This window comes from Gymnoscopelus microlampas, assembly GCF_963454915.1.
Source record: "Gymnoscopelus microlampas genome assembly, chromosome: 5".
Taxonomy (NCBI): domain Eukaryota; kingdom Metazoa; phylum Chordata; class Actinopteri; order Myctophiformes; family Myctophidae; genus Gymnoscopelus; species Gymnoscopelus microlampas.
In genome coordinates, this window is record NC_139942.1 from 52269140 (window position 1) to 52296560 (window position 27421).

The following is a 27421-nucleotide window of genomic DNA, read 5'->3' on the forward strand; positions in this document are numbered from 1 at the left end:
AAAAATGTTTTGTGCCAGGGAGCCCCACATACCAGATTTGTGTTGTTAGAATGTTTCAAAAAATCTTCCAAATATTCCACAATTTATATCAAGAGAATAACAGATCGGCTATTTTCAAATAGCCAATATAGGTTTAAAGTGCTTGTGTGGCATGTTCGCTTCTTTTTGGATTGTTTACCCCAGGGGTCTTCAACAGGGGGTCCGGGGCCCCTAGGGGGTCCTCAGAGTTACTACAAGGGGTCCGCCAAATCTTTGTGCGACATGATTTATTTTTTTTACATTAACCACTTGTCTTGAACTCTAGCATCCCTTTTTCTGAGGAGCACTTTGGCCAAAAATAGCAGATCTACAAGCTCGAGCTTTTTAGACTTCATCTCTGTCTCAGCTAGGGGGTCCTTGGCCTGAAAAGGTTGAAGACCCCTGGTTTACCCAGACCTGGTTGATTATTTCTCTCACATAATCTGGCAACACTACTCAGTACGCATTTTCCTCATCACACTGGCCCCTCCCACTGAGGTCGCAGTAAAAAAAAATAATCAGAGCACGCACTTCCATTTATATCGCACTGGCCCCTCCCACTGAGGTCGCTAGCCCCAAAAAAACAGAGCACGCGCCCCAGGCAGCCTACGCACTTCCTTCCCTTATCGCGCTAAGCCCCTCCCACTGAGGTCCGCAGTCAAAAGCAGAGCACGCAGCCACGCACTTCCTTTTCCTCCCGCAGTTCCCTCTCACTCGACCGCACAGCAAGACGTTTATCATCGCAGTCTTTGCGAAAACGAATTAAAAGGTAATTATTTCCGCTTTCTAAAACCTATGCCGTATTCATACGTCGCCTTAGTATGAGATAATTTGAGTTTGTATTTCTGTAAATCGTACTTAAAGCGTGTAAATATTAAAAGTATCGTCGCGTCCTCCACGGCACGCGCGCGCCACTCGGGGAGCTAAGCTAGGCTAACAAGAATGACTAGGTGTGGGGGGAACGTAACGTGCTGTCGTCGGACTTATCGTGGTATTTAGGGCATTTAGGCCTGTTGTAACGCCGATACTACCTATATTTACACTTATGTAGCGTCCGAGGCTGATTAAGGCATTGGCGTAGCGGCCTTTAGACTATTTATAAGGTTATAAACACAGGGAAGTTCTTCTCTTTAAAGGCCGCCCAGTGAAGCCTGTTCGTTTGTTTCCCCACCAGACCTCGGCAGCCCGCCATTACAACAATAACGCAGTCGCACAGCTTACGTCATCAGCCTGTGTCATCATGACTCTCCTCTCTTAGGCCATGATGAAGCAATCCAGGCTGCGCAAACACTTAGCTGCGGATATCCTCCATTTAGAGCCTCTCCTACTCCGCTTTACAGCTATTTTTCTTTTTAAATCTATAGTTTTAACAGTTAACTATTTTAAACTACAGTTTAACTATTGTAATCCTTTAAATTAAGACGTAATCAGTTACAATTTAACTGATTGTGATTGTTTTAATTTAAAGTATCCACAGTTATTATACCCCCATTTGATATGATTATGATTATTTCTGGGACCCCCTTGTAAAATCCTTAGTCAGTGTATCTGAGACTGTACACATGTAACCAAATGGACCCTGTGGTACAGGTCCATGAGGTTCCATGTGTAGTGCTCATTACAGGGTCCATGAGGATTCATTTGGTTCCATGTGTTCAGAGTTACAGACCCACAAGTGTCCATTTGGTTATCAATAATTTACCTGGGGATTCCCTGGATAAGCCACCCATGAAAATCAATGCACAATGAACCATCTGGTTTCTTAAGCATTTAAGCCCATGCCCTACTAAAAGATGGATGGTGTTTATTTATGTAATGCTACAGTTACATAACTGTAGTTTGACCCGCTTATGTAAAGCACAATTTCGCACAATGAAAGGGGTTGATTCAGAAATGTGACCGTTCTTTTGTGTGTTTCTCTTTATCTTTAGACCAAACATGTCGGACGAGGGTAAGCTGTTCATCGGTGGGTTGAGCTTCGACACCACCGAGGACTCGCTGGCGGAGGCTTTCTCCAAATATGGAAACATTGCCAAAGGTAAACATCTTGTACTTTAAACGACTCACTCCATATGAGCAGCCACAAATCACACATTCATGATTTAATTTATCGTCAATGTATTCATCTTCTCTGTTTTGTGTCTACAGTTGATGTCATCAGAGACAGAGAGACAGGCAGGTCTCGTGGATTCGGCTTTGTGAAGTACGACAGCACAGATGATGCAAAGGAGGCATTGGAAGCAATGAATGGACAGGTGAGTTGCCGAAATGATCATTAAATCACTGATGGCTTGCTGGTAAGCCATTTTGTAAGGCTACCTGGTGGCACAACACGGTACTGCACCGAATACAACAACACAACCTGAACAATGACCTAACGTTATGATTTATTTATTGATATCATTTCAGAGTCTGGATGGCAGGACGATCCGTGTCGATGACGCTGGAAATGGCCGTTCCGGTGGCGGAGGAGGCGGTGGTGGCCGCGGCTCCAGGGGAGGATATGGAGGTGGTGGCGGATATGGTGGCGGACGAGGTAGAGATTTGAGTTTTAACCCATTAAAACATGAGGCCGATTCTAAAAAATGTTTTCTAAGTCCAAAAAGTGACACGGATGCGTTCCAGGTCTTAAAGGGTTTTAATCAGGCTTTTCCCCACCCATCTCTGGCACATTTATTCTTGATGGATGTCATGTTAAATGTATTTATATCTCTGGTGTTTCTGCAGGTGGTGGCGGATACGGTGGAGACCGCAGCTACGGCGACAGGAGCGGCGGAGACCGAGGATATGGCGGCGGCGGAGACAGAAGCTATGGCGGTGGTGACCGCAGCTACGGTGGCGGCGGATACAGGAGCGGCGGTGGCGGCGGCGGTGGCTACTCTTCCGGCGGCAGGGATAATTAGTAAGTGGAAGCCTTACATTTAGGAATATTTAGTGAATTGAGCACCTGTGTTATAGACACCGCTCTCATCCCACTGGTTTTAATGATTGTTTTCTTTTCAGTTAAAGGTCATCATTCCTCGGGAGGATCCCACAGCGACGGATATGACTGCTAATGTAAGTATATGTAGTGTCTGTTTAGTAGTGTTAATGCTGCTCAGGTCCCCACTTACTTATACATCTTCATGGATCAATTATTGAACCAGGTTGTTGCAGCCCACCCCTGACATCCATATTTTGGGCATTCCTCTGTATAGTGTGGCGCTGACACAATTTGTAGTCTTATTGCAAGCGCCATACAAAAAAAAATTCATCTCCAATAATCATCACTAACTTAAACAACGGCCTTCTGCCAAAGAATGTTTTTTTTCTGTATATTTTTGGATGAGTAGGATGTCAAACTTGCCTGAACTTCAGTGTCTTTACCTGTGTACCTTCCCACTTCTTGTCCTCAGCTGCAAACAACTAAAAAATTCCAGAAAAATTCCTGAATTCAAGATCATCCATTCCTTGGCTGGCTGTTTAAAAGATGACTGACTTAGGCTGCTTTTTTTTTTTTTATACCTATTGCATTGCATTTGTGGAATAATTCTCGACTAATAAATGTTTTTTTTACATTAACGATTGTAGTATCTATTGCTTCTACACATTATTGTATTACAAAGAATATTGTGCGGTTTAGACAAATTAGATGGTGAATGACAGTGCAGTCATGTCAGTGGGATCGGCTGCACACAGTTGCAATTGTAATTGGTGTACTGACCAGCCAACTAGCCTGACCTAAGTCCCACAGAATCTGTTGTGTTAAGAGGAAGGTGTAAGACCAGCACGTATGAGAGTTTAAAGGGCAAGACTACTTCGGTTTTGATTTGTGTGGTTACCATGCCATGATGTAACTCCACAGGTGGACAAGAAATCTAAAATTGCTCCAATGATTTGAAATTGATTATTCATAACATGTTCCTCATTGAACTTCCTGTAGACTTACTATTTGAAGATCCGGATCCAGTCTGGGTTAATAAAAATGGTAAAATTAACAGGAAGTTGACAATTTCATTTAAAAAGCAAACTACTGGGTTTGGTGATTGGTCTAAATCAACGTTTATGTGCTAAAGAGTGGCTTTGAAACATACATTTCTAACCAATGTAGCAACTATTTTTGATAACATTTATTTGCATTTCCTTCACGGCAAGGTAACTACACAACCCAAACATCTACCAAAGTGGTCTTGCCCTTAAAGGCTTTTTTTTTTAATATGTATTTTCATGAGGTGTCTGACATGATCAAGATTAAAACCAAGCTTTTAAATATCTGATTTACAATGAATCTAGAATATATTAACTTTTTGAATTATATTGGAAGAAAAATTATCCTACAATATTTACATTTTTGAGAAGGATCTGTAAGTCTCTTCAGAGCATTTGGATCACTGCCTTACACCAATTCACAGGCTATAGTTCTGTGATTTGCAATAACCACTAAAGACTTGAACTTTGTCTTATGACAACTAGCTAAAATAGCAGATCTACAAGCTTAAAATGCGCAATGAAGCGATGTGAGCTTGTAGATTGGCAGGGTTAATTGTTGTTGAGGATCTCTGTCAGTCACTCCATTTTGTGTCTGTTCACCTCAGTCCAGCTGATAAACACTCGTACTGAACAGATTAGAGAACTCATTGAATTTAATTGAGATACCATCCAGGTGTTACTGTGTAGTTTACATCTTATATTAACTACTATCCTCTGCTCATATAACAATGCCATGCTGTATGATGTCATACGTATTTATATCACAAATGAACTCAAATTACATAAGAGTGTGGCAGATGTTTATTTGAATTAAACCTCATTCTATGTAGAGATTACTTAACAGAGCTCTACTTTAATTTGAAATCAGTCTAAAATAAATCTATTTTGCTGAATTATTTTGTTAACAGCAAAATGGTACAGTGATTATAATTTTGGGAACTGTGTACCCAAAAGGTATAACGCACGCACGCGCACACACAGGTCATAACTACAGGGTGGTTGTGTTCCTGGTGACGCTATAACAGGACATTCTGAAATTTCTTACTCGGCCTAGTGTGCGTGCAAAACCACACCTTTGGCCTGGTGGAGGCGAGATAAGAAAGCGCTTGTGCACACAGGACAGAAATAGAAGACTGAAAATAATAACCATGTGTCTTCCATGTGGATCTCAGACGCCATGAGGCCAGCGTCAGAACTATCTATGACAGTGGTTCTCAACCAGTGGTCCGGGGACCACCAGTTGTCCTTGAGGGGGTTCCAGGGGGTCCCCAGCCAAATTAATAGTTAGAAACCAAATTGACCCTTATGTGTCTGTAACTCTGAGAGTGTACAAATGGAACCAATTTTTTTATTAACTTGGATCCATTTGTACACACTCTGAGTTAAATGAACACTGATGATGATACTACAGTGTAGATTGGGACCCCCGAGAAATCAAAATGGTTGAGTCCCTGGCATATCTTTTCAAATGGGGTCCCTGGGCTAATATGTGTCAATTTGGGGGTCCTTGACGCAAAAGCGGTTGAAAACCACTGATCTATGACATCAGTACTATAATATATGTAATCTCCATATTTGGGCAGGTTCAGCCCAGTCCGACCTCCATTGATTTTTTTCCAATATAATTAAGTTCATAAAAAGTAAAAAAGTAAATACTTTGCCTTGTACTATACATTTGGCACTGATCATTCCAGTGATTAGTGAGATTAGCCACACACCACCACCACAAAAAATAATGAAATGTCTTTCTTGGTTGGTGATGGTGACCCACCTGAAAATGTGTTTTCTGTTTATTAAAGAGCTGGAGAGACAGGGAGACCCCCCATTACTGAACAAACACTGTAGAAATGGTTGCTATCAGAACATAGAGCTTTAACGTTTAAACTTTGTTCTTGAAAAAAAAAGTGTGTTTACAAAAACAAAAAGTTAGCAGAACTTACAGCACCTTCATAAACAATTTAAAGATATTCTGAACTTCCCCCCACAAAATGCTGAGACCCAACCCCCACCTCCACTTTGAGAAGCCACTGATAGACACGTTGATCATACTTACACTAAAACACTTCATTAAAGTGTGTGTGTGTGTGTGTGTGTGTGTGTGTGTGTGTGTGTGTGTGTGTGTGTGTGTGTGTGTGTGTGTGGGGGGGGGGGGGTCAAAGCTTCCTACAGGGATGGCAAATTGCTTTCCTCTCTCATAGTTCTACTACATTCCAGGACTGTGAATATTCTAGTGTCCCAGCATGGAGTTCTCATTTTATTGTCTCACTATCTGCTGGATTTGGTGTGAAGCGTCTTGCTGAGTTCAACACAATGGAACAATGCCTCCCCTCCCCCCACAGGGTGGAGCTGTGGAGCTGAATGTCTGAGTGAGTGAGTGAGGTGAAACAACTCACTGCATGTTGATGGCAGCTCAGATTCTTTCTTTGGTTAAGTTAAGACAAAACTAAAAGCCTCATCCGCCAAATAAAATAAAAACATATGGCACTTGTTCCACGCCCACTTGCAGCTTGATTTGTAAATGACCAAAACCCCGAAGCCCACCCCGGCCTCCCCCACCCAGACATTTCATCTGTTAATGACATTCATTCACATTTGAATGAATCAAAGTCACTTTGTCAGTGTGAGAATGATTTGCATTCACACAAGCATGTTTGCCTGTGAATACCAGCAGGACCATATCGTTCTAGGCCAGGTCTCAAATCCTCATTAAACCTCATCTTGTCTTTAGTTCTGGAGTGGCGGCACCTTGTCTGTAATGCAAAACTTACAGAACTCCACGTTATTTTAGCTTATAGCCTACATTATTAGTTATATCCTGCCTACTAATAACCAGTCGTGGAAAAAGACCACAATTTAGAAATAGGCCTGGTATGAAACATGACTAAAAGTACAAAAGTATTGGCTTCAAAATATACATATCGTACTTACAGTAGGCTTAAAACAAAGACAGAAAATAGCTGTGTTTAAATGATTTGAGCATGCAAGCACCCTTAGACTTCTTGTGTATCCCCAAAATGACAACACAGCAAGCACACACGTATTCTTGTATCACACTATGATAGGCCTAAAGATAAGCTTACTAGGCCACTCGAAAAATCAGTGAAATTTTCTCTCATGCCACTAAACTATGACACAAGATTGATTAAATAAAAGTCCAATAAGAGGGTCATTGTGGTTTTATCAGAGTAAAAACTGGACACTTTTGTGAGACAAAACAAACGCTGTAAGTTACATTGTTCCCTTTCACACACTTCCTCACATTCTTGTTCCTGAAGGTCAGTTTGTACAAGCTCAGAAAGTGTCGGCTTGCAACGTGTTGTGTGCTTGTAGATCGGCTATTTTTTTGCTATCGACTTACAACTCAACTATAAGGGTTAAGACTTAACCGTTATCCTTTGTTTTTGATGTGTGTTTATCTCCAAGAAATATTGATAACTGTGCCATGGCTGGACTCATAGCAGACTCACAACATCCCCAAATGTCAATATGGACCCTTTTGTCGTGTTTATTATGTTGGTGTACAGAATATATTAGGCTAAAGTAAAGGATCGTGGCTGAGAGATTATTCATATTATTCTTTCTGGTAACGTTAAGACCAAACTAAAAGCCTCCTGTTCCAAGTCAAATAAAACTATAGGCTGGATGTTGCAGGTTCTTACAGCTTGTTCTGGAAATGCACTGAAAGAGTCAGACCCAACACCCCCTAGGCACAGCCCCCCCATCCAGACATTTCATTTGTTAATGTCTTTCATTCACATTTTGAAGTCATGTTGTTTGTGAGAAGAAGTATTTGCATTCACACAAGCACGTTTGACTGTGAAATCCAGCAGGGCCATGGTTCTAGGCCAGGCCTCAAATCTCCATTAAACTTCATCTAGATTGTTACATTACATTACAGTCATTTAGCAGACGCTTTTATCCAAAGCGACTTACAATAAGTGCATTCAACATAGGTAGGGAACGAAACTACTAATCACCAGAAGTCTTAAGTGCATTTCCTGCAAAAACAAGCAACCAAGAGTATACCTAGCGCTAAGGTAAAAGATTTTATACATCCATGGTTCTATCCTTGGCCTACTAATAAAGCTACACTTATGGAAAATGGATGGGAAATATGACAGGCTTCTCTTAACAATATCACTTTAACATAACTACTCAGACCCTGAAATGATTCCAAATGTGCTCGTCACCAAGTTGGTGTACAGCAGGGGTCTTCAATGTTTTTCAGCCCAAGGACCCCTTAGCTGAGAGAGAGATGAAGCAAGGACCCCCCCACTACATATTTGATCAAATTAAACCTTTTCAATGATTTTCCTAGATCCATAGACGTGTGCAGCGTTGTGTTGGATTCAAGTAAATGTGTATTTTCAGACAGTTAACCACTTAAACCCTCAATAACCCTAAAAACTTGTACTTGGTCTGCAGTTTTTTTCCTCTATACCAAACCTCTTTGCCGTAAATAGCCGATCTACAAGCTCACAACGCCTCGCAGCGCGAGGCATTGTGAGCTTGTAGATCTGCTATTTTCGGCTAATGTTCCCCTCAGAAAAGGGATACTAGTAGGTATCAAGTGGTTAATGTAAAAAACAAAGATTTGGCGGCCCCCCTGTTGTAACTCTGAGGACCCGCTCGGGGTCCCGGACCCCCTGTTGAAGACCCCTGGTGTACAGGGTATATTATAGGCTGAAGTAAAGGAGAGATCAGCTAAGTCTTGTGGTAGTGTTGTCCACCCTGAGATTCCTTATGGCCGAGTCACACCAAAGATGATACAAATTAATCCAATGCCTCCCTGCTTGGCACTCAGCATAAAAGGTTGGATTAGGAGTAAATCCGTGTGGTATACTGTAGGCCTATCAGCATTGTGTCCAGGGGTGTACTTGTAATATAGAGTTGTTCCGATACCACTATCGGAAAAGCTACTACCGATACATGCCTAAAATGCTGGTATCGGTGATGGTGAGTATGCCATATGCCATTCCCATACCACATAATTATCACATGATATGTAATTTACAGTAATCAATTATTTTGTATTTTGAATGCTTCAGTTGATGTTGCACTACTGTTTTTTTTATTCCTAGATCAGTGGTTCTCAAACCTTTTACTTTCAAGGACCCCCATAACTCTGACCCGTAGGGTCCATTTGGTTCCATTTGTGCACTCTCAGAGTTACAGACCTGTAAGGGTCCATTTGGAACCCCCTGGGCCTGGACCCCACTTTGAGAACCACTGTCCTAGATTTTATTATTTTAAGTTACACAGTGGAATCGGATCGATCGGTACTCGGTATCGACCGGTACGCAAGTTATGGGCATTGGTATCGGGAAGAAAAAAATGGTATCGGTACATCTCCAACTTGTACATCAAAGCCGCCTATGGTACGGGCCACATGGCTCGAGCCCTGGGGTCAGGGCAGGGGTGAGCCATTAAGAATATTGACTCTGATAAAATGCAGTTTATGCTGTATTTTCGCATTCCATTGTATGTTGACACGGAGCGTTTGAGAAATACAATGTAAGCCTACTCCATATTTGCAAATAAAGTTAAGAGGGTAAAACAAAGACCCTGCCAGTCTAGCCCTGGTCTAGAGCTTTAGTGAGTTTTCTCTAACGCTCTCTCTGCTCATAGACCCAACATTCCACTGCCATCGTGCCGTGCCAGGTCTGAGTCTCCAACTTTAGTTAAAATAAAGAAAATGATTTCAATATTCACAAAAACAAAGGCAGTTTTGTGTTGTCTGAAAGTCTATTCTCCAGGGTGGGAGGCCTCTCAGGACCCCAACTTCTCTGTATAATACACTTTTTGGGAAGAAAATATATAATTGTATTTACTCCACTGCGCCCTCTACAGGTCTGGTTGATGGTAATTTTATATTGACCAGATCTGGGGAGGGCGCAGTAGAATAAATACAATAATTTATGTTCTGCCCAAAAAGTGTATTATACGGAGAAGTTGGGGTCCTGAGAGGCCTCCCACCCTGGAGAATAGACTTTCAACAACATAAAACTGCTTTCGTTTTGGTGAGTAGCGAAATAATTATCTTTATTTTAATGGCAATGTAGGTCTATGAGATTAGCAGGGCGGCTGGCAGAGCGGTACAGAGAGAACCTGGAGCAGGCCTAACTCCTCCCATTCACACACATCAGTCCGCAGTGAAATCACACCGCGCTGGCCCCGCCCACACACAGACGTACTTAAATAGGTCTCATTGTGTAGCAGAGACACTCAGCCACGCTGTTCTGAATCCTCCTCAGTGTCTCTCCTCTCTCTGACCGATCAGCAGCTTCAGCAACAAGACGCCGACGCTATCATCGCAGTCTGCACGACAAACAAACTAAAGGTAATTATATTTCTGCTTTCTGAAACCCCACTGTTGCTCTAGTTGCTTATTATAAGCGACTTTTGGGCTTGTTTTTCTGTGAAGTTGCTTGTTAATATGGCTAGTTAAGGGTTGCTTCTGTTTGCTGCTTGTGTCTAAAAGTGCTTCTTATTTGGGCACTAAATGTTTAGCTAAAGCTTTAGCAATTCAAAAAAAATAGCAGATATACAAGCTCATAGGTACTGAGTGCCGGCCTATGAGGTTGTAAATCTGCTATTTTTGTTTTTGGAAAAAATCTAAGCACAAAGAGAGGGGCCAAAAATACAAAATTCATTTTGGGGGTCCTTGACATGAAAAAGTTTGAGAACCACTGGTCTAAATTGTAGTTTCTTATTTGAGCTTATTTTTTTTAGAAGTGGTGTTTCTTATTTGGGTTTAAGTTTAGGTTATTTTGGTCTTGTTTCTAAAGTGTACTTTAGTTGGTTCAGTAGGTTCCATCACGGTGGAATCTTAACTCTGCACCATGTGGATCAAAGGCTAGCCGCTAGTGTTTGTAGCCGGCAGCACGCTGCCTAATGGAGAGAGACGTCGAATGAGCATCATGTTTGTTACCAAGTTGCTTATTTCTAACCTAGTTTTCAGATACTTCTTTCTATCTTTTATTTGGACGATTTTTAAGTTTAAATGAGTAATGCACCGTCTGGGACGTAATCTTGAGTAAGATTAGAAACTAAGTAGCTCTGTAATTAAAATCAGCTGTGTTTGGAGGAACGTGCAGCTAAGCTATGGGAATCACACAGGTGGATGTAATGAAGAGTAATTATATTCATACAGGTCTGTCTCTGGAAGTAAGCAGCACGTTTTCCGTCACAGGAACTAATAAGATTGGCCTTTTAGGGACTATAATGTAAGATTTTATTTTTTTCTCTCCCAATTATCTTTGCATCTATCATTAGGTGTCACCAGGGATATGCTCTAAACTAGTATTTAAACCTGTGGTTCTCAAACATGTCCAGGACCCTTCAAAGTAATATGCATTTTTCTGCAGACAATCTAAAAGAAAGTATTGTGACCCCTGTATCAGGATTTGTGCTGGTTCAAAATATTTATTTTGAAACTGGCAGATCTACAAGCTCACAATGTGTCATTTTGTGAGCTTGTAGATCTGCTATGTTCCTATATCCAATGCCTATAGATTTAAAGTGCTCACAGTTACTGTTTCAAAAATTTGACCGACCATTTGTGTTCTCTTTAGACCAAACATGTCGGACGAGGGTAAGCTGTTCATCGGCGGGTTGAGCTTCGACACCACCGAGGACTCGCTGGCGGAAGCTTTCTCCAAATATGGAAACATTGCCAAAGGTAAACAACTTGCAATCCATATGAGCAACCACACATTCACTCACTAATTTAACTTCAATGTATTAATTTGTTTTTATTTGTGTCTACAGTTGATGTCATCAGAGACAAAGAGACGGGCAGGTCTCGTGGATTCGGCTTTGTGAAGTACGACAGCACAGACGATGCCAAAGAAGCGATGGAAGCCATGAATGGACAGGTGAGTTGATGAAACATTGTGATAGATGGCTTGCTGGCAGCCATTTTGTGTGGCACAATACGGTACTGCACCAAATGCAACACAACTGACATTGGCTAACTGTTATAATTTATTTGATCATTTCAGAGTCTGGATGGCAGAACGATCCGTGTCGATGACGCCGGGAATGGCCGTTCCGGAGGTGGAGGCGGTGGCAGAGGAAGGGGAGGCGGAGGATATGGAGGTGGCGGCGGATATGGTGGCGGAAGAGGTAGAGATGGCTTTCTTTTTTACCCAAAACTCCTAAATTAGAAGTTTCCCCATCTCTGGCACATTTTATTCTGGATGGCATGTTAACTGTATTCTCTGGTATTTGTGCAGGTGGTGGAGGATACGGAGGAGACAGGAGCTACGGGGACAGGAGCGGTGGAGGTGGAGGTTATGGCGGCGGAGACAGGAGCTACGGCGGTGGTGGTGGAGGCGGCGGATACAGGAGCGGTGGCGGCGGTGGCTACGGTGGAGGCGGCAGGGATAATTAGTAAGTGGAAGCCTTCAATTTAGGAACGATTAGTGAATTGAGCACCTTTGTTAGGCATTGGGCTCATCCTGCTGGTTTTAATAATTGTGTCTTTTCAGTTAAAGGATCGTTCTTCGGGAGGATCCCACAGCGCCGGATATGACTGCTAATGTAAGTATATGTAGTGTCTCTGTTTAAGTATTGTTAATGCTGCTCAGGTCCCCACTCACTACAAACAGTGACATCCATATTTTGGGCCCTTTTCATTTATAGTAGCAGATCTAAAAGTTGACAATGTTCCCTCTTGTGAACATGTAGAACAGATAACATTTGCCTTAAATGGTGTGGGTCTGACACACTTTGTAGTTTAAATCCATATGATGCTAGCGCAATACTACTAAAAAAGGAATAAGCCTTCTGCAAAAGGAAGTTTATTTTGGGATGAGTAGGATGTCAAACTCTTTAACTTGCCTGAACTTCAGTGTCTTAACCTGTGTTTCCTCTTGTCCTCAGCTGTGAACGACTGAAAACCTCCCTCAATTCAAGATCATCGCTGGAATCCTTCGCTGGCTGTTAAAAAAGATGCGCTCCTCAGGAAAAATGTCCTTGTGTTACTGTTGCCCTGATTTAGTTTTTGAAAACTTATGTTGCAGTTGTTCAAGCATCTATATAGAAGTATCACTGTGTAGCTACTAGAGGTCTTCACAGGTCCAGCTTGATGGATCTGTAACCAAAGCGTTAAGACTTATGTTTCTTATTTTTGTACCTACTTTGCAGTTTGTAAATAAAAATCCACATTTTCTTTAAATGAGAGTGTAATCCTTAATCTCAGCCATTGCTAATGAGTGATCCAATAATGTAGTGCCATCTTGTGGTGATATTTGTGTTTGCACTTTGCAGTGCTTTGGTTCGTGCAGGAAGAAAATTACTTATATTACTGCCATGGACAGAGTTCAGCCTAACTATGTGTATTTTTCCTCTTCACTGACATTTAACATCATCCATCAGGGTACAACAGTGTAGTTCATAATGTTACTGAACATTTTCAATGTGCTCTTTGCATGCAAAAGCACAAATACAGGACCACAATGGAAACCAGCCCCTAGGGTTATCCCTTTAGCAGCATTGTAAAATCATACCACTGTACCTCACTCATAGCCTGGGCCTAATCTATCAAGTTTCCTAGGTCATGGTGGGCATCACTTCCTGTTGATCTGATCAAATAGACAGGAAGTCATGCCCTAGGAAACTTGTGGATAAGCCAATAGCATTTGTTAAATAAAACCAAAGCTAGCCTGCTGCCAGTACTATATAGTAGATTAGGCAGGTCATGCATTCACAGTGAACTCCATGCAGAAAAAAGGGATTCAAGATGACAAAATATTACTTTACAGAGCTCTACTTTAATTAGAACTCAATCAAATCAATTGCTATGCTGAATATTGTATAGACTGTAAAAATATATAACGCATGGATCTCATAAACCTTGGCCTGTTAAATGTCTGCAGAGTGAACCTTAACAGGATATTCAAATCAACTCAGTGGTTCATTGGTTAGAATACACTACAATTACCTGGCAGTCATGTAAAAGGCATTGATAATTTTGCCATGGAGTTATATCGCTGGTGTTTCAGTTACACCTGAAAAGGATTAAAACAATTATAATACTTGGCACCCACACAGAGATTGTGTTTTATTATGCATCCATAAAGTAGCATATTTGTGATAGTATGCTTTGTAATTGTGTTAATGTGGCTGTTAAAATGTAGGTCTGAGTCCATGACTACACAAGATTCTTGGCTTGGTTGTGGTTTTTAACAATGAAGCTGAGCGCTGACTAAAGCAAACATTTACAGCAGTTTGTCTAAACATAGGTCACTCGAGACTGCATTTGAATCACTGCTCCATACCAGCCTTACACCCACTCACACAGGATGTAGTTTTGTGATTTACATTAACCACTAAAGACCTATACTTTATCATATTACAACTAGCGGAAATAGATCTACAAGCTTAAAATGTGAAATGAAGCGTTGTGTGAGCTTGTAGATCGGCTATTTTAGGGCCAACAGGGTTAATTGTGGTTAAGGATCTCTGTCAGTCACTCATTGTGGGGGCTGTTCGCCTCAGTCCAACTGATTGAAGACAAATTTGTACGGAAAGGATTAGAGAAAACTCATTGAATTGAATAGAGATCACCCCATCCATCCAGGTGTAATTTACTGTGTAGTTTACCTCACAATCTTGTGCTTTCATAAAGCATCTGTAATATTTAAATACTATCCTCTGCTCATCATATTAAAATGCCATGCTGTATGATGTCATAATAATTTATATATTTGTTATGTCACGCAAATGAACTCAAATCACATTATAGATGTGTGGCAGATGTTTATTTGAATTAAACATCATTCCATCATGTACAGTTTACCTTACAGAGCTCTACTCTAAGAAGAAATCAGTCCAAAATAAATCAATTGTTTTGCTGAATTATTTTGTATACAGGATGTAAAAATAAATATATATATATATATATATATATATATATATATATATATATATATATATATATATATATATATATATATATATAATGGTTCATTAAACCATACACACACGCACACACAGGACACAACCACAGCGTGGAATCATTGATCCACCAATTACAAGACACACTGTAACATCTCCCTTCCTGTCATAAGAGATCAAAACATTGAATGGAGTTTTATAAATGAACATAGATCTCATAAACCTTGGCCTGTTAAATGTACACTTAACAGCCTATTCTAATCAACTCCGGCAGAGTAGTTCTGGAGAAGTGGACTGAGGGGCCCTGTCTTGCCCTAAGAGGACTGACCGTGGGTAGCTACTGGGACGTAAGTCGGGGGCTTATCAACCCCGGCTGGGTCACCTGTGCGAGGGTGTATGTTGTTGCGAGACCCGAAACACCCGTCGACCCTAGGCTACAACACTGATGATACGTCCCAGGTGCATCCATGTGATGTTTTTTATTCATAGTTATTCTATTTATAGTGGCTCATAGGAATAGACTACGTGACAACCAGGAATAGGCTCTATGCACAGCAGCCATATTGGGAATGTTCCATTTACCACTATGCCACACCATTTCTGTTCCATTTAGTGTGGCATAGTGGTTGTCTTATTTTCAAGGACCCCCATAACTCTGAGAGTGTACAAATGGAACCAAATGGACCCTTACGGGTCCATTTGGTTCCATTTGTAAACTCTCAGAGTTACACACCCACCATAAGGGGCCATTTGGAAACCAAAATGGAGTGTTTCTAGTGAGCCAACATGCACAATATCAGCACCCTGACCAGAATGGAACAGAGACAGCCAGAATGTAGCCCGGGAGCAGTATGGGTTGGCGCCCCCCAGCCTGTGTCTTCCGTGAGGAAGAAGCCCACAAACCCACGGTGAGGCCTTTAAGGAGGGCCATTCAGGCAAGCCGCAAGTGGAGCCTGCAGTACCACCACGGCCCAAGACACCATCACGCCGGGGTGAAATGTTTGGAGCGGGGGAGTCTGGTGCAACGCTCAGGTCCCGGACCTGGAGGGGCCCGGAGAGGAGGCCATCCACAGAGCCTAGTCCCTCCACGTGCCAGAGCCTCCCCCGGTCCCGGCAGACTAGTTCTGGAGAAGCGGCCTGAGGGGCCCTGTCTTGCCCCTAAGAGGACTGACCGTGGGTAGCTACTGGGACGTAAGTAGTAGCCTGGTAAAGCCCCTCCCTCCGGAAAATCTCATTTCCATTTGATTTCAAATAAATTACAAATGAGATTTCCGGAGGGAGGGTTTACCAGGCTACGTAAGTAGGGGGCTTGATCAACCCCGGCTGGGTCACCTGGGTGAGGAGGGTGTATGTTGCGAGACCCGAAACACCCGTCGACCCCAGGCTACAACACTGATGATACTGTACGTCCCAGGTGCATCCACGTGATGTTTTTTATTTATTTGACTCAGTGGTAAATAAACTACAATTACCTGGCAACACTTGAACAGCAACATATTGCTCAAATGTTATAATTACATTATATTACGGACACCACACTACACCAACACAACCCCATACCATCCCAAACCATCCTATACCATCCCATACCATACCATCCCATACCATACCATACCAGACCAGACCAGACCAGACCAGACCGGGTCATCCCTGACTGTCAATGGTGGAAACAGTATTCCATTTTTTTACTTAAGTAAAAGTATCAATACTACAATATACTACAACTTTTTAGTAAAAGTCCGGAATTCAAAATCTACTTGAATAAAAGTACAAACATATTGGTATAAAAATGTACTTAAAGTACTGAAAGTAGAAAATACTCATTATGCAGAATGTCCCATTCCAAGTTTTCAAAAATCTTTGGAAAATAGCAGATATACAAGCTCACAATGCGTCGTAACACCGTTTTTGTTACACAGAAACATAATTTGGGTTGTATAGCTTCGTATACATGCTTAATTTATAGTTTTAATGTGCAAATTAACCGTTTTTCAATGGTTTTCAATGGCTTATGTTTGCTCTGTCTAGAGGATACTCTTATTGTGAAGTGATCGTCCACCGGAAGTTTTATTGCTGTAAATTATTGCCGCTCACGGAACAAAGCTCAGGGGAGCTGATGGAACCAGAGTGTAGAAAAGAGAGAGTAACGTCACGCTTTGATCTCGCCGCAAAGTTCCAAACACTGGAACTATCTAATTGAGATAGAGAGGGTACTTCCGCATTCCATTCTTACTATTTGAGTCAACGTGCTCTGGAATGAACCTCCCTAAAGTCAGAGCACAATAGGGGTCAGTGTTGCCAGATTCTGCGAGAGAAATAAGCAATCAGGTCTAGGAAAACAGGCCCAAAAGAAGTGACTAGGCCACATATGAGCACTTTATCGGCTATTTGAAAATAGCCGATCTACAAGCTCATTGTGAGCTTGTAGATCTGCTATTTTCAAAATAAAATAATATGTGGAATATGTTTTGAAACATTCTAACAACATAAAATCTCCCTGGGCACAACACATTTTCATGAAAACATTTGAGAAACACTGGGCTAAATTTTTTTTTGAAAGATGTGGAAGCAAGCCTAAAATTCCCTAAATACCTACCCGTTAGAAACCAGCCCCCCCCCCACAAAAAAAAACCTCTAACCAATATTTACAAGCAACTTCACAGAAAAAGAAGCCCCAAAAGTCGCTTATAATAAGCCGACATGGCCTCCCTAAAGTCAGAGCACAATAGGGGTCAGCGTTGCCAGATTCTGCGAGAGAAATAAGCAATCGGGTCTAGGAAAACAAGCCCAAAAGCAGTGACTATGAGCACTTTATCGGCTATTTGAAAATAGCCGATCTACAAGCTCATTGTGAGCTTGTAGATCTGCTATTTTCAAAATAGAATAATATGTGGAATATTTTTTGAAACATTCTAACAAGACAAATTCTCCCTGGGCACAAAACATTTTCATGACAACATTTGAGAAACTCTGGGTTAAAACAAATATTTGAAAAATGTGGAAGCAAGCCTAAATACCTACCCGTTAGAAACCAGCCCCCCCAAAAAAACTGCAACCCGCAACTCTAACCAATATTTACAAGCAAGAAAAAGAAGCCCAGAAAAAGTCGCTTATAAAAAGCCGACATGGCAACACTGGTAAGTGGGAGGACAATGTGAGAGTCAGGCCACGCCCTCAGCCACGTTTTTCCTGACTCCCCCAGTCTCCTCTCTCTCACTCGACCGGCGTCCATCAGCAGCAAGACGTCCCGTTATCACCCCCGCTGTCTGAGCGAAAAACACACGATAAAGGTAATTATTTCTGCTTTCTGAAACATATATACACTGTTGTTGTACACAAGTCTCTTTAATATGGGCCTGTTGTCTGTAAAGTAGCTTAATCAATTAATATTGATAGTGAACGGTTGCTTTTGTTTGGTCCTCGTGTGTGGTTTCTTTCTTATATGGGCCTGTGTCTTAACTAAAGCTATAAAAATGTTATTTTAACATACGTTGGCTATTCAAAAATAGCAGATCTACAAGCTCATAGCGCGGCACCGAGTGCTGCGCTATGAGCTTGTAGATCTGCTATTTTTTTGGGGAAAAAATCCTGGCACAAAGGGAGGGCCCAAAAAAAAAAAAAAAACATTTTCAGGGTATATATGACCAGGTTCTTGAACCACTGGTCTAAAGGTTAATTTGTTAAGTTTAGCTGCTTATTTAGGCTTCTTTCTAGTGGATTCAGAAGGTTCCATCACGGTGGAATGTTAACTCTGCGCCATGTGGATCAAAGGCTAGCCGGCGGCTACCATGTAGCCGCTAGTGTTTGTAGCCTGCAGCACGCTGCCTGAGACAGAGAGGCGTCGAATGAGCGTCATGTTTGATACATAGTTGCTTATTTCTAACCTATATAATATCAGATATATGTTTTATTGTACTGATTTAAGTTTGAAATTAGTTATACACCGTCTGGATGTCATCTTTAATGATATTCTAAACGGAGTTAGTGCTGTAATTAAAACAGCTGTGTTAGAAGGGATGTGCAGAGGGGTGCTGGCCTGGGTGGGTAACTTAGATGATGGAGAGAGGGCCACACACACTCCAGAGGGCCTGATGGAGAGAGGGCCACACACACTCCAGAGGGCCTGATGGAGAGAGGGCCACACACACTCCAGAGGGCCTGATGGAGAGAGGGCCACACACACTCCAGAGGGCCTGATGGAGAGAGGGCCACACACACTCCAGAGGGCCTGATGGAGAGAGGGCGACACACACGCTCCAGAGGGCCTCATTGCATTATACTATCAGGCCAGTCAGTCTGTGTCACATAGTAGCAAACATAGCCGATTTAGAGCTGCTATTTTTTTGTAACTTATGTAATTTCAAATGTATTTAGTTATACTTATGTTAACTTTATGAACTCAATACAAATACATTGCACATAAAAAAGAAAATGTCCTTTTAATACTAAGGTCATGTTTGCAAAATTAACAGCTGAAATCAATAATATATCAGTTATGATATTAACCGGGGGGGATCACACAGGTGGATGTAATCAGTAATTTATATTTATACAGGTCCATCTGTGTCATCACTCAGCACATTTTCCTTCACAGGAAGTAATAAGATTGGCCTTATTAGGGACTTTTCATATGAAAAGATTTTTTTCCCTCCAATTATCTTGGCATCTATAAGTAGGTATGTCCATATTATGACCAAATGGTTCTCAAACATTTTCATGTCTAGGAGAACCTCCCTCAAATGAATGTGCATTTGTCCACATTCCCCCCCATCCAAAAGGATTCTGTGACCACTGTACCAGGATTTGTGTTAGTTCAAAAGATTTCCTTTGAAAATAACAATCTACAAGCTCACAACGCACCGTATTGCGATGCGTTGTGAGCTTGTAGATCTGCCATGTAAAGTGCAACGTAATGTTGGAGAAAGCGCTGTTGCATTTGACCTGCTTATTTAATAAACTATTTTTTTAAATGTTACAAATTGGTTGATTCAGATATGTGACCGTTCTGTGTTTCTCTTCAGATCAAACATGTCGGACGAGGGTAAGCTGTTCATCGGCGGGTTGAGCTTCGACACCACCGAGGACTCCTTGGCGGAGGCTTTCTCCAAATATGGAAACATTGCCAAAGGTAAAAACGACTTGCAATCCATATGAGCCAACCACACATTCACTGACGACTTAATTCATCATCAATGTATTCATTAATTGTATTGTTTTTTGTGTGTCTGCAGTTGATGTCATCAGAGACAAGGAGACAGGCAGGCCTCGTGGATTCGGCTTTGTGAAGTACGACAGCCCAGATGATGCCAAGGAGGCGATGGCAGCGATGAATGGACAGGTGAGTTGATGAAATAATATAGGCTCTATGCACAGCAGCCATATTGGAAAGGGGGTTTTCTTACTTCCTCCACAGATGTACAAATGGAACCAAATGGGCCCGTAAGGGTCCATTTGGTTCCATTTGTACACTCTCAGAGTTATTGGGGCCCTTGAAATTAGAAGGTTTGAGAACCACTGTGCTACACTAAATGGAACAGAGCCTTCATTAGAATCATTGCTAACACCTGTGAAGGAAGAAGCCCAATTTCTTTCCAATATGGCTGCCGTGCGTAGAGCCTATTGTCACAGATGGCTTGTTGGTGGCCATTTTGTAAGGCACCTGGTGGTGCAACACGGTACTGCACCCGGATACAGCACAACTGAAACACTGGCTAACCGAAACAATGTATTTATCATTTCAGAGTCTGGATGGCAGAACGATCCGTGTCGATGAAGCCGGTGGCGGAGGAGGTGGAAGGGGAGGAGGACGTGGAGGTGGAGGATATGGTGGCGGAAGAGGTAGAGATGAGTTTTTTTTTAAATGCCCCAAACTCTTTAATTAGGCTTTTTTCCCCCGTCTCTGGCACATTTATATTCTTGATGGATGGCATGTTAACTGTATTCTCTGGTATTTGTGCAGGTGGCGGTGGATACGGAGGAGACAGGAGCTACGGGGACAGGAGCGGTGGAGGTGGAGGTTATGGCGGCGGAGACAGGAGCTACGGCGGCGGCGGTGGCGGCGGTGGATACAGGAGCGGCGGACGTGGCGGCGGTGGCTACGGCGGCGGCGGCAGGGATAATTAGTAAGTGTGGAAGCATTACACTTAGGAATAATTAGTGAATTGAGCACCTGGTGTTATAGACACCGCTCTCATCCTGCTGGTTTTAACGATTGTGTCTTTTCAGTTAAGAGGATCGTTCTTCGGGAGGATCCCACAGCGCCGGATATGACTGCTAATGTAAGTATTTGTAGTGTGTGTGTGTTTCTGTTTAACCCATTAAGACCTGAGGCGATTCTTAAAAATAATCCTAACAGTTTTTTGAAAAAAATCTGGAAAATATTTTTTCAAAAATAGCAGATCTACAAGCTCATAGCGCGGCACTCGGTGCCGCGCTATGAGCTTGTAGATCTGCTATTTTTGAATAGCCAAAGAAATCAAAAGTGACACAGATGCGTTCCAGGTCTCATTAAGTAGTGTTAATGCTGCTCAGGTCCACACCTACTTCAAACATCTCCATGGATCAATTCTTGAACCATGTTGAAACATCGGGCCTCTTTTTTTTTTAAATTATAGTAGCAGATCTACAAGTTCACAGCATGTCAAAATGTTCCATCTTGTGAACTTGTAGAACAGATAACATTTGGCTTAAATGGTGTCGAGCTGACACAATTTGTAGTCTCAATCCAAATAATGCTTGCGCCAGACTATAAAAAAACTTAAATAACAGCCTTCTGTAAAAGGATCTTTTTGCCGTTTATTTTGTGACGAGTAGGATGTCGAACTTGTCCCTGAACTTCAGTGTCTTAACCTGTGTTCCCTCTTCTTTGTCCTCAGCTGTGAACGACTACAAATCTCCCCGAATTGAAGATCATTCCCTGGAATCCCTTGGCTGGCTGTTTAAAAAAAGATACGCTCCTCAGGAAAAATATCCTAGTGTTACTGTTGCCCTGATTTTTTTTTTTGTTTTTTTGGGAAAAACTTACGTTGCAGTTCCTCAAGCATCTTTAAATGTATCACTGTTCTAGAGGTCTTCACGGGTCCCAATAGGAAGGACACGTGACCAAAGCGTTAAGACTTGTGTTTCTTACATTCCGTACCTACTTTACAGTTTGTAAATAAAAAGCCACGTTTTCTTTAAATCTTGTGTAATCCAATCCTTCTTGTTAAGCCATTGCTAATGATGAGTGATCCAATCATTTAGTTCAGGGGTTTTCAACATTTTCAGGACCCCTTGGCTGAGAGAGATAAAGCAGGGACCCCATTATATAGAATATAATCTTTTCATCGATAGCCTCATAGACTTGTTTGACAGCACAGTCTCATCAGTGTTGGATTAGACTTCTAACCACATAAACCGTCCATACTAAGTAAACTTGACCCACTCTGTACTTGGTCTGCTCTTTTTCCCCCCTTACACCAAACCTCTTTGCCGAAAATAGCAGATCTGCTATTTTTGGCTAAAGTTCTCAGAAAAGGGATGCTTGGTTGAAGTGGTTAATGTAAAAATCACAAAGATTTGGCGGCCCCCCCCTGTAGTAACTCTGAGGACCCCCTGTTGAAGACTCCTGATTTAGTTCTTGTGGTGGTCTTTTTGTTTGCAGTGCTTTGGATCGTGCAGGAGAAAACTGCATCAATATTACGGCCATGGACAGAGTGGAGCCTAACGATGGTGTATTTTTCTCTTCACTGTGGCTTATTTAAAATCATCCATTAGGGCACAACAGTCTAGTTCAAAATGTTACTGAACATTATTCAATGTGGTCATTGCATGCAAAAGCACAAAGGAAACAAGCCCCTAGGGCTTTTTGCATTATCCCTTTACCACATTGGTTCTTATAGTGGGGTCCGGGGACCCCCAGGGGTACTTGAGGGAGTTCCAGGAGGTCCCCAGCTAAATGATGGATAGTTAGGAACCAAATGGACCCTTGTGGGTCTGTAGTGAGAGTGTACATATGGGCCCTGACGGTTCCATTTGTACACTCTCAGAGTTACATTAACATTGATTTTACAATGTAAATTAGGGTCCCAGAGTTAGAAATGCCATTAAATGGGGGTCCGTAGCCTAATGCATGTCAAACTGGGGGTCCTTGAAATTAAAATGGTTGAGAATCACTGCTAGAGCCGTAAAAATCTTCCCTTATGGGGGTCCCTGGCATATCTTTTCAAATGGGGGTCTGCAGGCTAATATGTGTCAAGTTGGGGGTCCTTGACATGAAAAAGTTTGAGAACCACTGCTGTAGCATCATTGTAAAATCGTACCACTGTACTTCAATCAAAACATATCTCCCTGAGCCTCACTAACGGGCCTAAAAACGGCTATAAAACGAATAGCTAGCCTGCTCCTAGTACTCTATAGTTGATTAGGCAGGTCATGCATTCACAGTGAACTCCATGCAGAAAATAGGCATTCAAGATGACAAAATCATACTTTACAGAGCTCTACCTTAATTAGAAAACAGTCTAATTTAGCTGAATTTGTATACAAGATGTAAAATATATACACATAAAATGTATGGTTTAGCGTGCACACACAGGACACAACCACAGGGTGGAGCCATAGACCATTAACAAATTACAAGACCCACTGTAACATTCCCTTCCTGTCATAAGAGATCAAAACATTGAATGTAGTATTATAAATGAACATAGATCATAGGTGAACCTACACCTAACAACAGGCTATTCTAATGATGAACTCTGGTAAATGCACCACAATTACCTGGCAGTCGTGCAAAATGCATTAATAATTTTACCATGGAGTTCTAATCGCTGGTGTTTCAGTTTCAGCTGAAGAGATTGTATTTTATTATGCATCCATAAAGTAGCATATTTGTGATAGTATGCTTTGTAATTGTGTTAACCCATTAAAAGAAATAGCAGATATACAAGCTCATAGTGCGGCACCGAGTGCCGCACTATGAGCTTGTATATCTGCTATTTTTGAAAAATCTTGAACACTTTTTTAGATTATTATTTTTTTTTTTTCAAAAAACTGTTAGGATTTAGAAAACATTTTAAAGAATTGCCTCAGGTCTTAATGGGTTAATGTGGCTGTTAAAATTCAGGTCTGAGTCTATGACTACAGGATTCTTGGCTTGGTTGTGGTTTTTAACATTAATGATTGACTAAAGCAAACATTTACAGCAGTTTGTCTAAACATAGGTCACTTGAGACATACCAGCCTTACACCCACTCACAGGATGTAGTATTGTGATTTACATTAACCACTAAAGACCTATACTTAGGTCTAAATAGCAGATCTACAAGCTTAAAATGCGCAATGATGCGTAAAGTGTTGTGAGCTTGTAGATCGTCTATTTTCACTATTTTAGACAAATTCGTGGAAATCTTTCAATATTTGCCCTAAATTGGGCCAACAGGGTTAATTGTGGTTAAGGATCTCTGTGAGTCACTCATTGTGTGGGCTGTTCACCTCAGTCCAACTGATTAAAGACACATTCATACTGAAAACTCATTGAATTGAATAGAGATCACCCCATCCATCCAGGTGTTATTTACTGTGATAGCATCTGTAATATTTTAAATACTATCCTCTGCTCGTCATATAAAAATGCCATGCTGTATGATGTCATAATAATTTATATATTTGTTATGTCACGCAAATGAACTCAAATCACATTATAGATGTGTGGCAGACGTTTACTTAAATTAAACATCATTCCATCACATTGTACAGTTTACCTTACAGAGCTCTACTTTAAGAAGAAATCAGTCCAAAATAAATCAATTGTTTTGTATACAGGATGTAAAATATATACATATATATATATAATGGTTCATTAAACCACACACGCACGCACACACAGGACGTAACCACAGGGTGGAGCCGTTGATCAACCAATTACAAGACACTCTGTACCATCTCCCTTCCTGTCATAAGAGATCAAAACATTGAATTATAAATGAACATAGATCTCATAAACCTTGGCCTGTTAACTCTCCGCATGGCAAAATGTACACTTAACTCTCAGCATACCATACAATACCATCCCTGACTGTACATGTCAGTTTGCATGTGGAACATTCCAGACATTTGCACTGGAGCGATAGTGTGACACATTTTCATTTTCTTTCACAATGTGTGGCTGGCAATTCATGGTCTGGAGCCAGGCTACGGGAGAGGGACTTTGAACACATCATGTCTTCACTGAGACATACTAATGGCAAAGTGGAGTCTGCTGTATAGATTGTAAACAACAACAACAACACAAAACCCCCAAAAGGTGGTGAACTGATTAGAAACTAAGTCAGGGATGCCCGGTGGTCTGGTATGGTGTGGTCTGGACTGGTCTGGTATTATGCCATGCTGCCCTGCACCTCAGGATGGTTGTTTCTGCTGATCAGGCAGGGGGAGCCATGGACCTTCCAAAAGTCCACAGTAGCGGTCTGCCTCAAGCCTGGTTCAATAGGTTCACGCTCAATATCTGCCTGGGACATGCAAAAGGCAAGCCCCATTACACTTAGTTGCGCGCTGGTGTCGCGCACCAAAAATAACAGATCTACCAGCTCACAACATGTGGCAGTGTGACACGTTGTGACATTGTGGATCTGCTGTTTTTTCATTGCGAGACACAATGCACAACCAAGTATAACTCAGGCTTAATGTAAGTAGCAGGTGAGGCCTCATAGTCTCCTTCTGCTGTTCATACTCATTGCATACTGAGCAGTGTTGATTTTGACAGCAATAGTCATAGTCTGCAACGCGTTGCAGGGCGATGCGTTGTGAGCTTGTAGATCTGCTATTTTCAGAGCACACCACCGAGCGCAACCAAACATAAATTGACTTGTCTTTTAGTTCTACTGCATCTCTTCTCCAATAGATCCTCACTAACATTTTAGTCTAGTTTTTATTTGTTGACGAAATTGTCAACACGTACACTCACACGCACGCACGCACGCACGCACGCACGCACGCACGCACGCACGCACGCACGCACGCACGCACGCACGCACGCACACACGCACACACACACACACACACACACACACACACACACACACACACACACACACACACTGACTTCACATTTACCGATAGATGTTGCTGTGGACAACACACTGGGTTGAACCAAATGGCAAATTATTAAAAAAATATTAAATAAATACTATTGAAATCAGATTTTAATTAAATAGATGAGGTGTACTGTGCACAGCTGTGTCGCTCATGGATGCCCGACAGCTTCAGAGAACCAAAGCACTCCGGCAGCTGGCCATTAGATTGATGCTTTTAAATGCCTAAAGTTTAGGGCAATTAAAATGACATGGAGTTATGATGCATTCCCAGCTGATACCTTTCCAAACTGAGAGCACTTTATACAGCGGTCCAACATGGCATCTGTGTGCCCTGTTGTGTTCCTCTCTGAACAGCCAAAACATTGAGCTCACCGAGAGCTCTCTCCACACCTCTGCTGCCCATTACTAATGTGGTGGAAAAATTACTTTCTTTAGTTAAGTAAAAGTATGCACACACACACTCCCAGACATTTGCACTGGAGTGGTAGCCTGACACTCAGCCTGAATTTTAATTTTCTTTCACGATGTGTTAGAAGTAAAAGTCCGGAATTCATAGTTCCGAACTTTTAGTTTTCAAATGTTTGAAAACCTTTTGAAAATAGCAGATCTGCAAGCTCACAATGTGTCGCATCGCGATCGCACACAGTGGGTGTGGTATGTACAAAAACTAGATTGTTGTCCACAGGCACTCAAGGATGTCTTTTCAGCCTATCGTGTGTCAGGGCCTTGAAGTGAAAACAGGAAAGACCCTGGCATAGATCCCTGGGGCACTAGTACTCAACTAGTGTGGGGTTTAAGTGTTGTTTAACCCTCATTATGGGGACTCCAGCAGCCTATATTACCCAAAAACTTAGTATGACATGCTGCCTTTTATGTTCAGATCAAGCACACAATTCACACTGTCATAAGTATGTTTGAGTCATCTGACAGGGGGGGGGGGGGGGAAATGTGAGTAACAGGATGAGTTTTTTCCCCCCCGTGTGACGAATGATGCAGCCATTTCATATTTAAAACTGTATAACCATGGCAACTTGAACTTATCATATTTGTAGGACAGTTAGCATCTACCCGAGCACAACCAAAACACAAACAGTGGCAGAACTGTAATAACTGTGAGTAAGTGGAGATCATTTCATGGCCCAGCAGACACACTGAGCTATTAATGATGCACAACAGACCTGTCAATCAACAGACCGGCCCCTGGCAGCCCCTGGTTGGGGTGCTTGCATAATTATGAAACAGTATAGATAGGCCTAGTCTAGACTGTATGGGCCACACAGGCTAATCCCTGGCTCTGTGTTTGTGAAGGTCTGTCCCTGACTTAATCTCTTAGTTGTTCAAACTAATTTGAAAGCCTTGAACCCAACATCCCCAGCAGGTCAACACACCTGATCTCTGCTTTCCAAACATCATCAGTGCCTTCTCCCGACACCAGTAAACACAGCAGTGTAAACCAA

The 27421-nt window shown here is 41.8% G+C and overlaps 3 protein-coding genes across 6 annotated transcripts; all 3 read left to right on the forward strand.

Annotated features, from left to right (window-relative positions):
- The first annotated feature begins 670 nt into the window (after window positions 1–670).
- On the forward strand, window positions 671–12526 carry LOC311046055 (uncharacterized protein). 4 transcript variants are annotated; one of them, XR_014600826.1, is made up of 7 exons: window positions 671–784; window positions 1948–2056; window positions 2167–2273; window positions 2428–2554; window positions 2746–2920; window positions 3022–3075; window positions 3414–3579. XR_014600826.1 is itself a non-coding variant. In XM_084058167.1 (6 exons), exons 2-6 carry the CDS (start codon window positions 1957–1959, stop codon window positions 12481–12483), a joined length of 513 nt encoding a protein of 170 aa, XP_083914293.1. In that variant the 5' UTR covers window positions 679–787; window positions 1950–1956; the 3' UTR covers window positions 12484–12526. The 4 variants fall into 4 exon arrangements, 1 of the variants encoding a protein (XP_083914293.1); XR_014600827.1 differs by having other exon boundaries at window positions 679–787; window positions 1950–2056; window positions 2746–2924; window positions 3028–3075; XR_014600828.1 differs by having other exon boundaries at window positions 679–787; window positions 1950–2056.
- LOC311046057 (cold-inducible RNA-binding protein B-like) lies at window positions 10182–12382 on the forward strand (the record flags this gene model as incomplete). Its single annotated transcript, XM_084058169.1, has 5 exons — window positions 10182–10327; window positions 11562–11668; window positions 11758–11864; window positions 11991–12114; window positions 12225–12382. Exons 2-5 carry the CDS (start codon window positions 11569–11571, stop codon window positions 12380–12382), a joined length of 489 nt encoding a protein of 162 aa, XP_083914295.1. The 5' UTR covers window positions 10182–10327; window positions 11562–11568.
- Window positions 12527–18090: 5564 nt separating the features above from the next.
- On the forward strand, window positions 18091–22069 carry LOC311046058 (cold-inducible RNA-binding protein B-like). Its single transcript, XM_084058170.1, has 7 exons — window positions 18091–18179; window positions 19911–20017; window positions 20121–20227; window positions 20631–20727; window positions 20849–21011; window positions 21115–21167; window positions 21765–22069. Exons 2-6 carry the CDS (start codon window positions 19918–19920, stop codon window positions 21116–21118), a joined length of 471 nt encoding a protein of 156 aa, XP_083914296.1. The 5' UTR covers window positions 18091–18179; window positions 19911–19917; the 3' UTR covers window positions 21119–21167; window positions 21765–22069.
- The last annotated feature ends 5352 nt before the right edge of the window (window positions 22070–27421 follow it).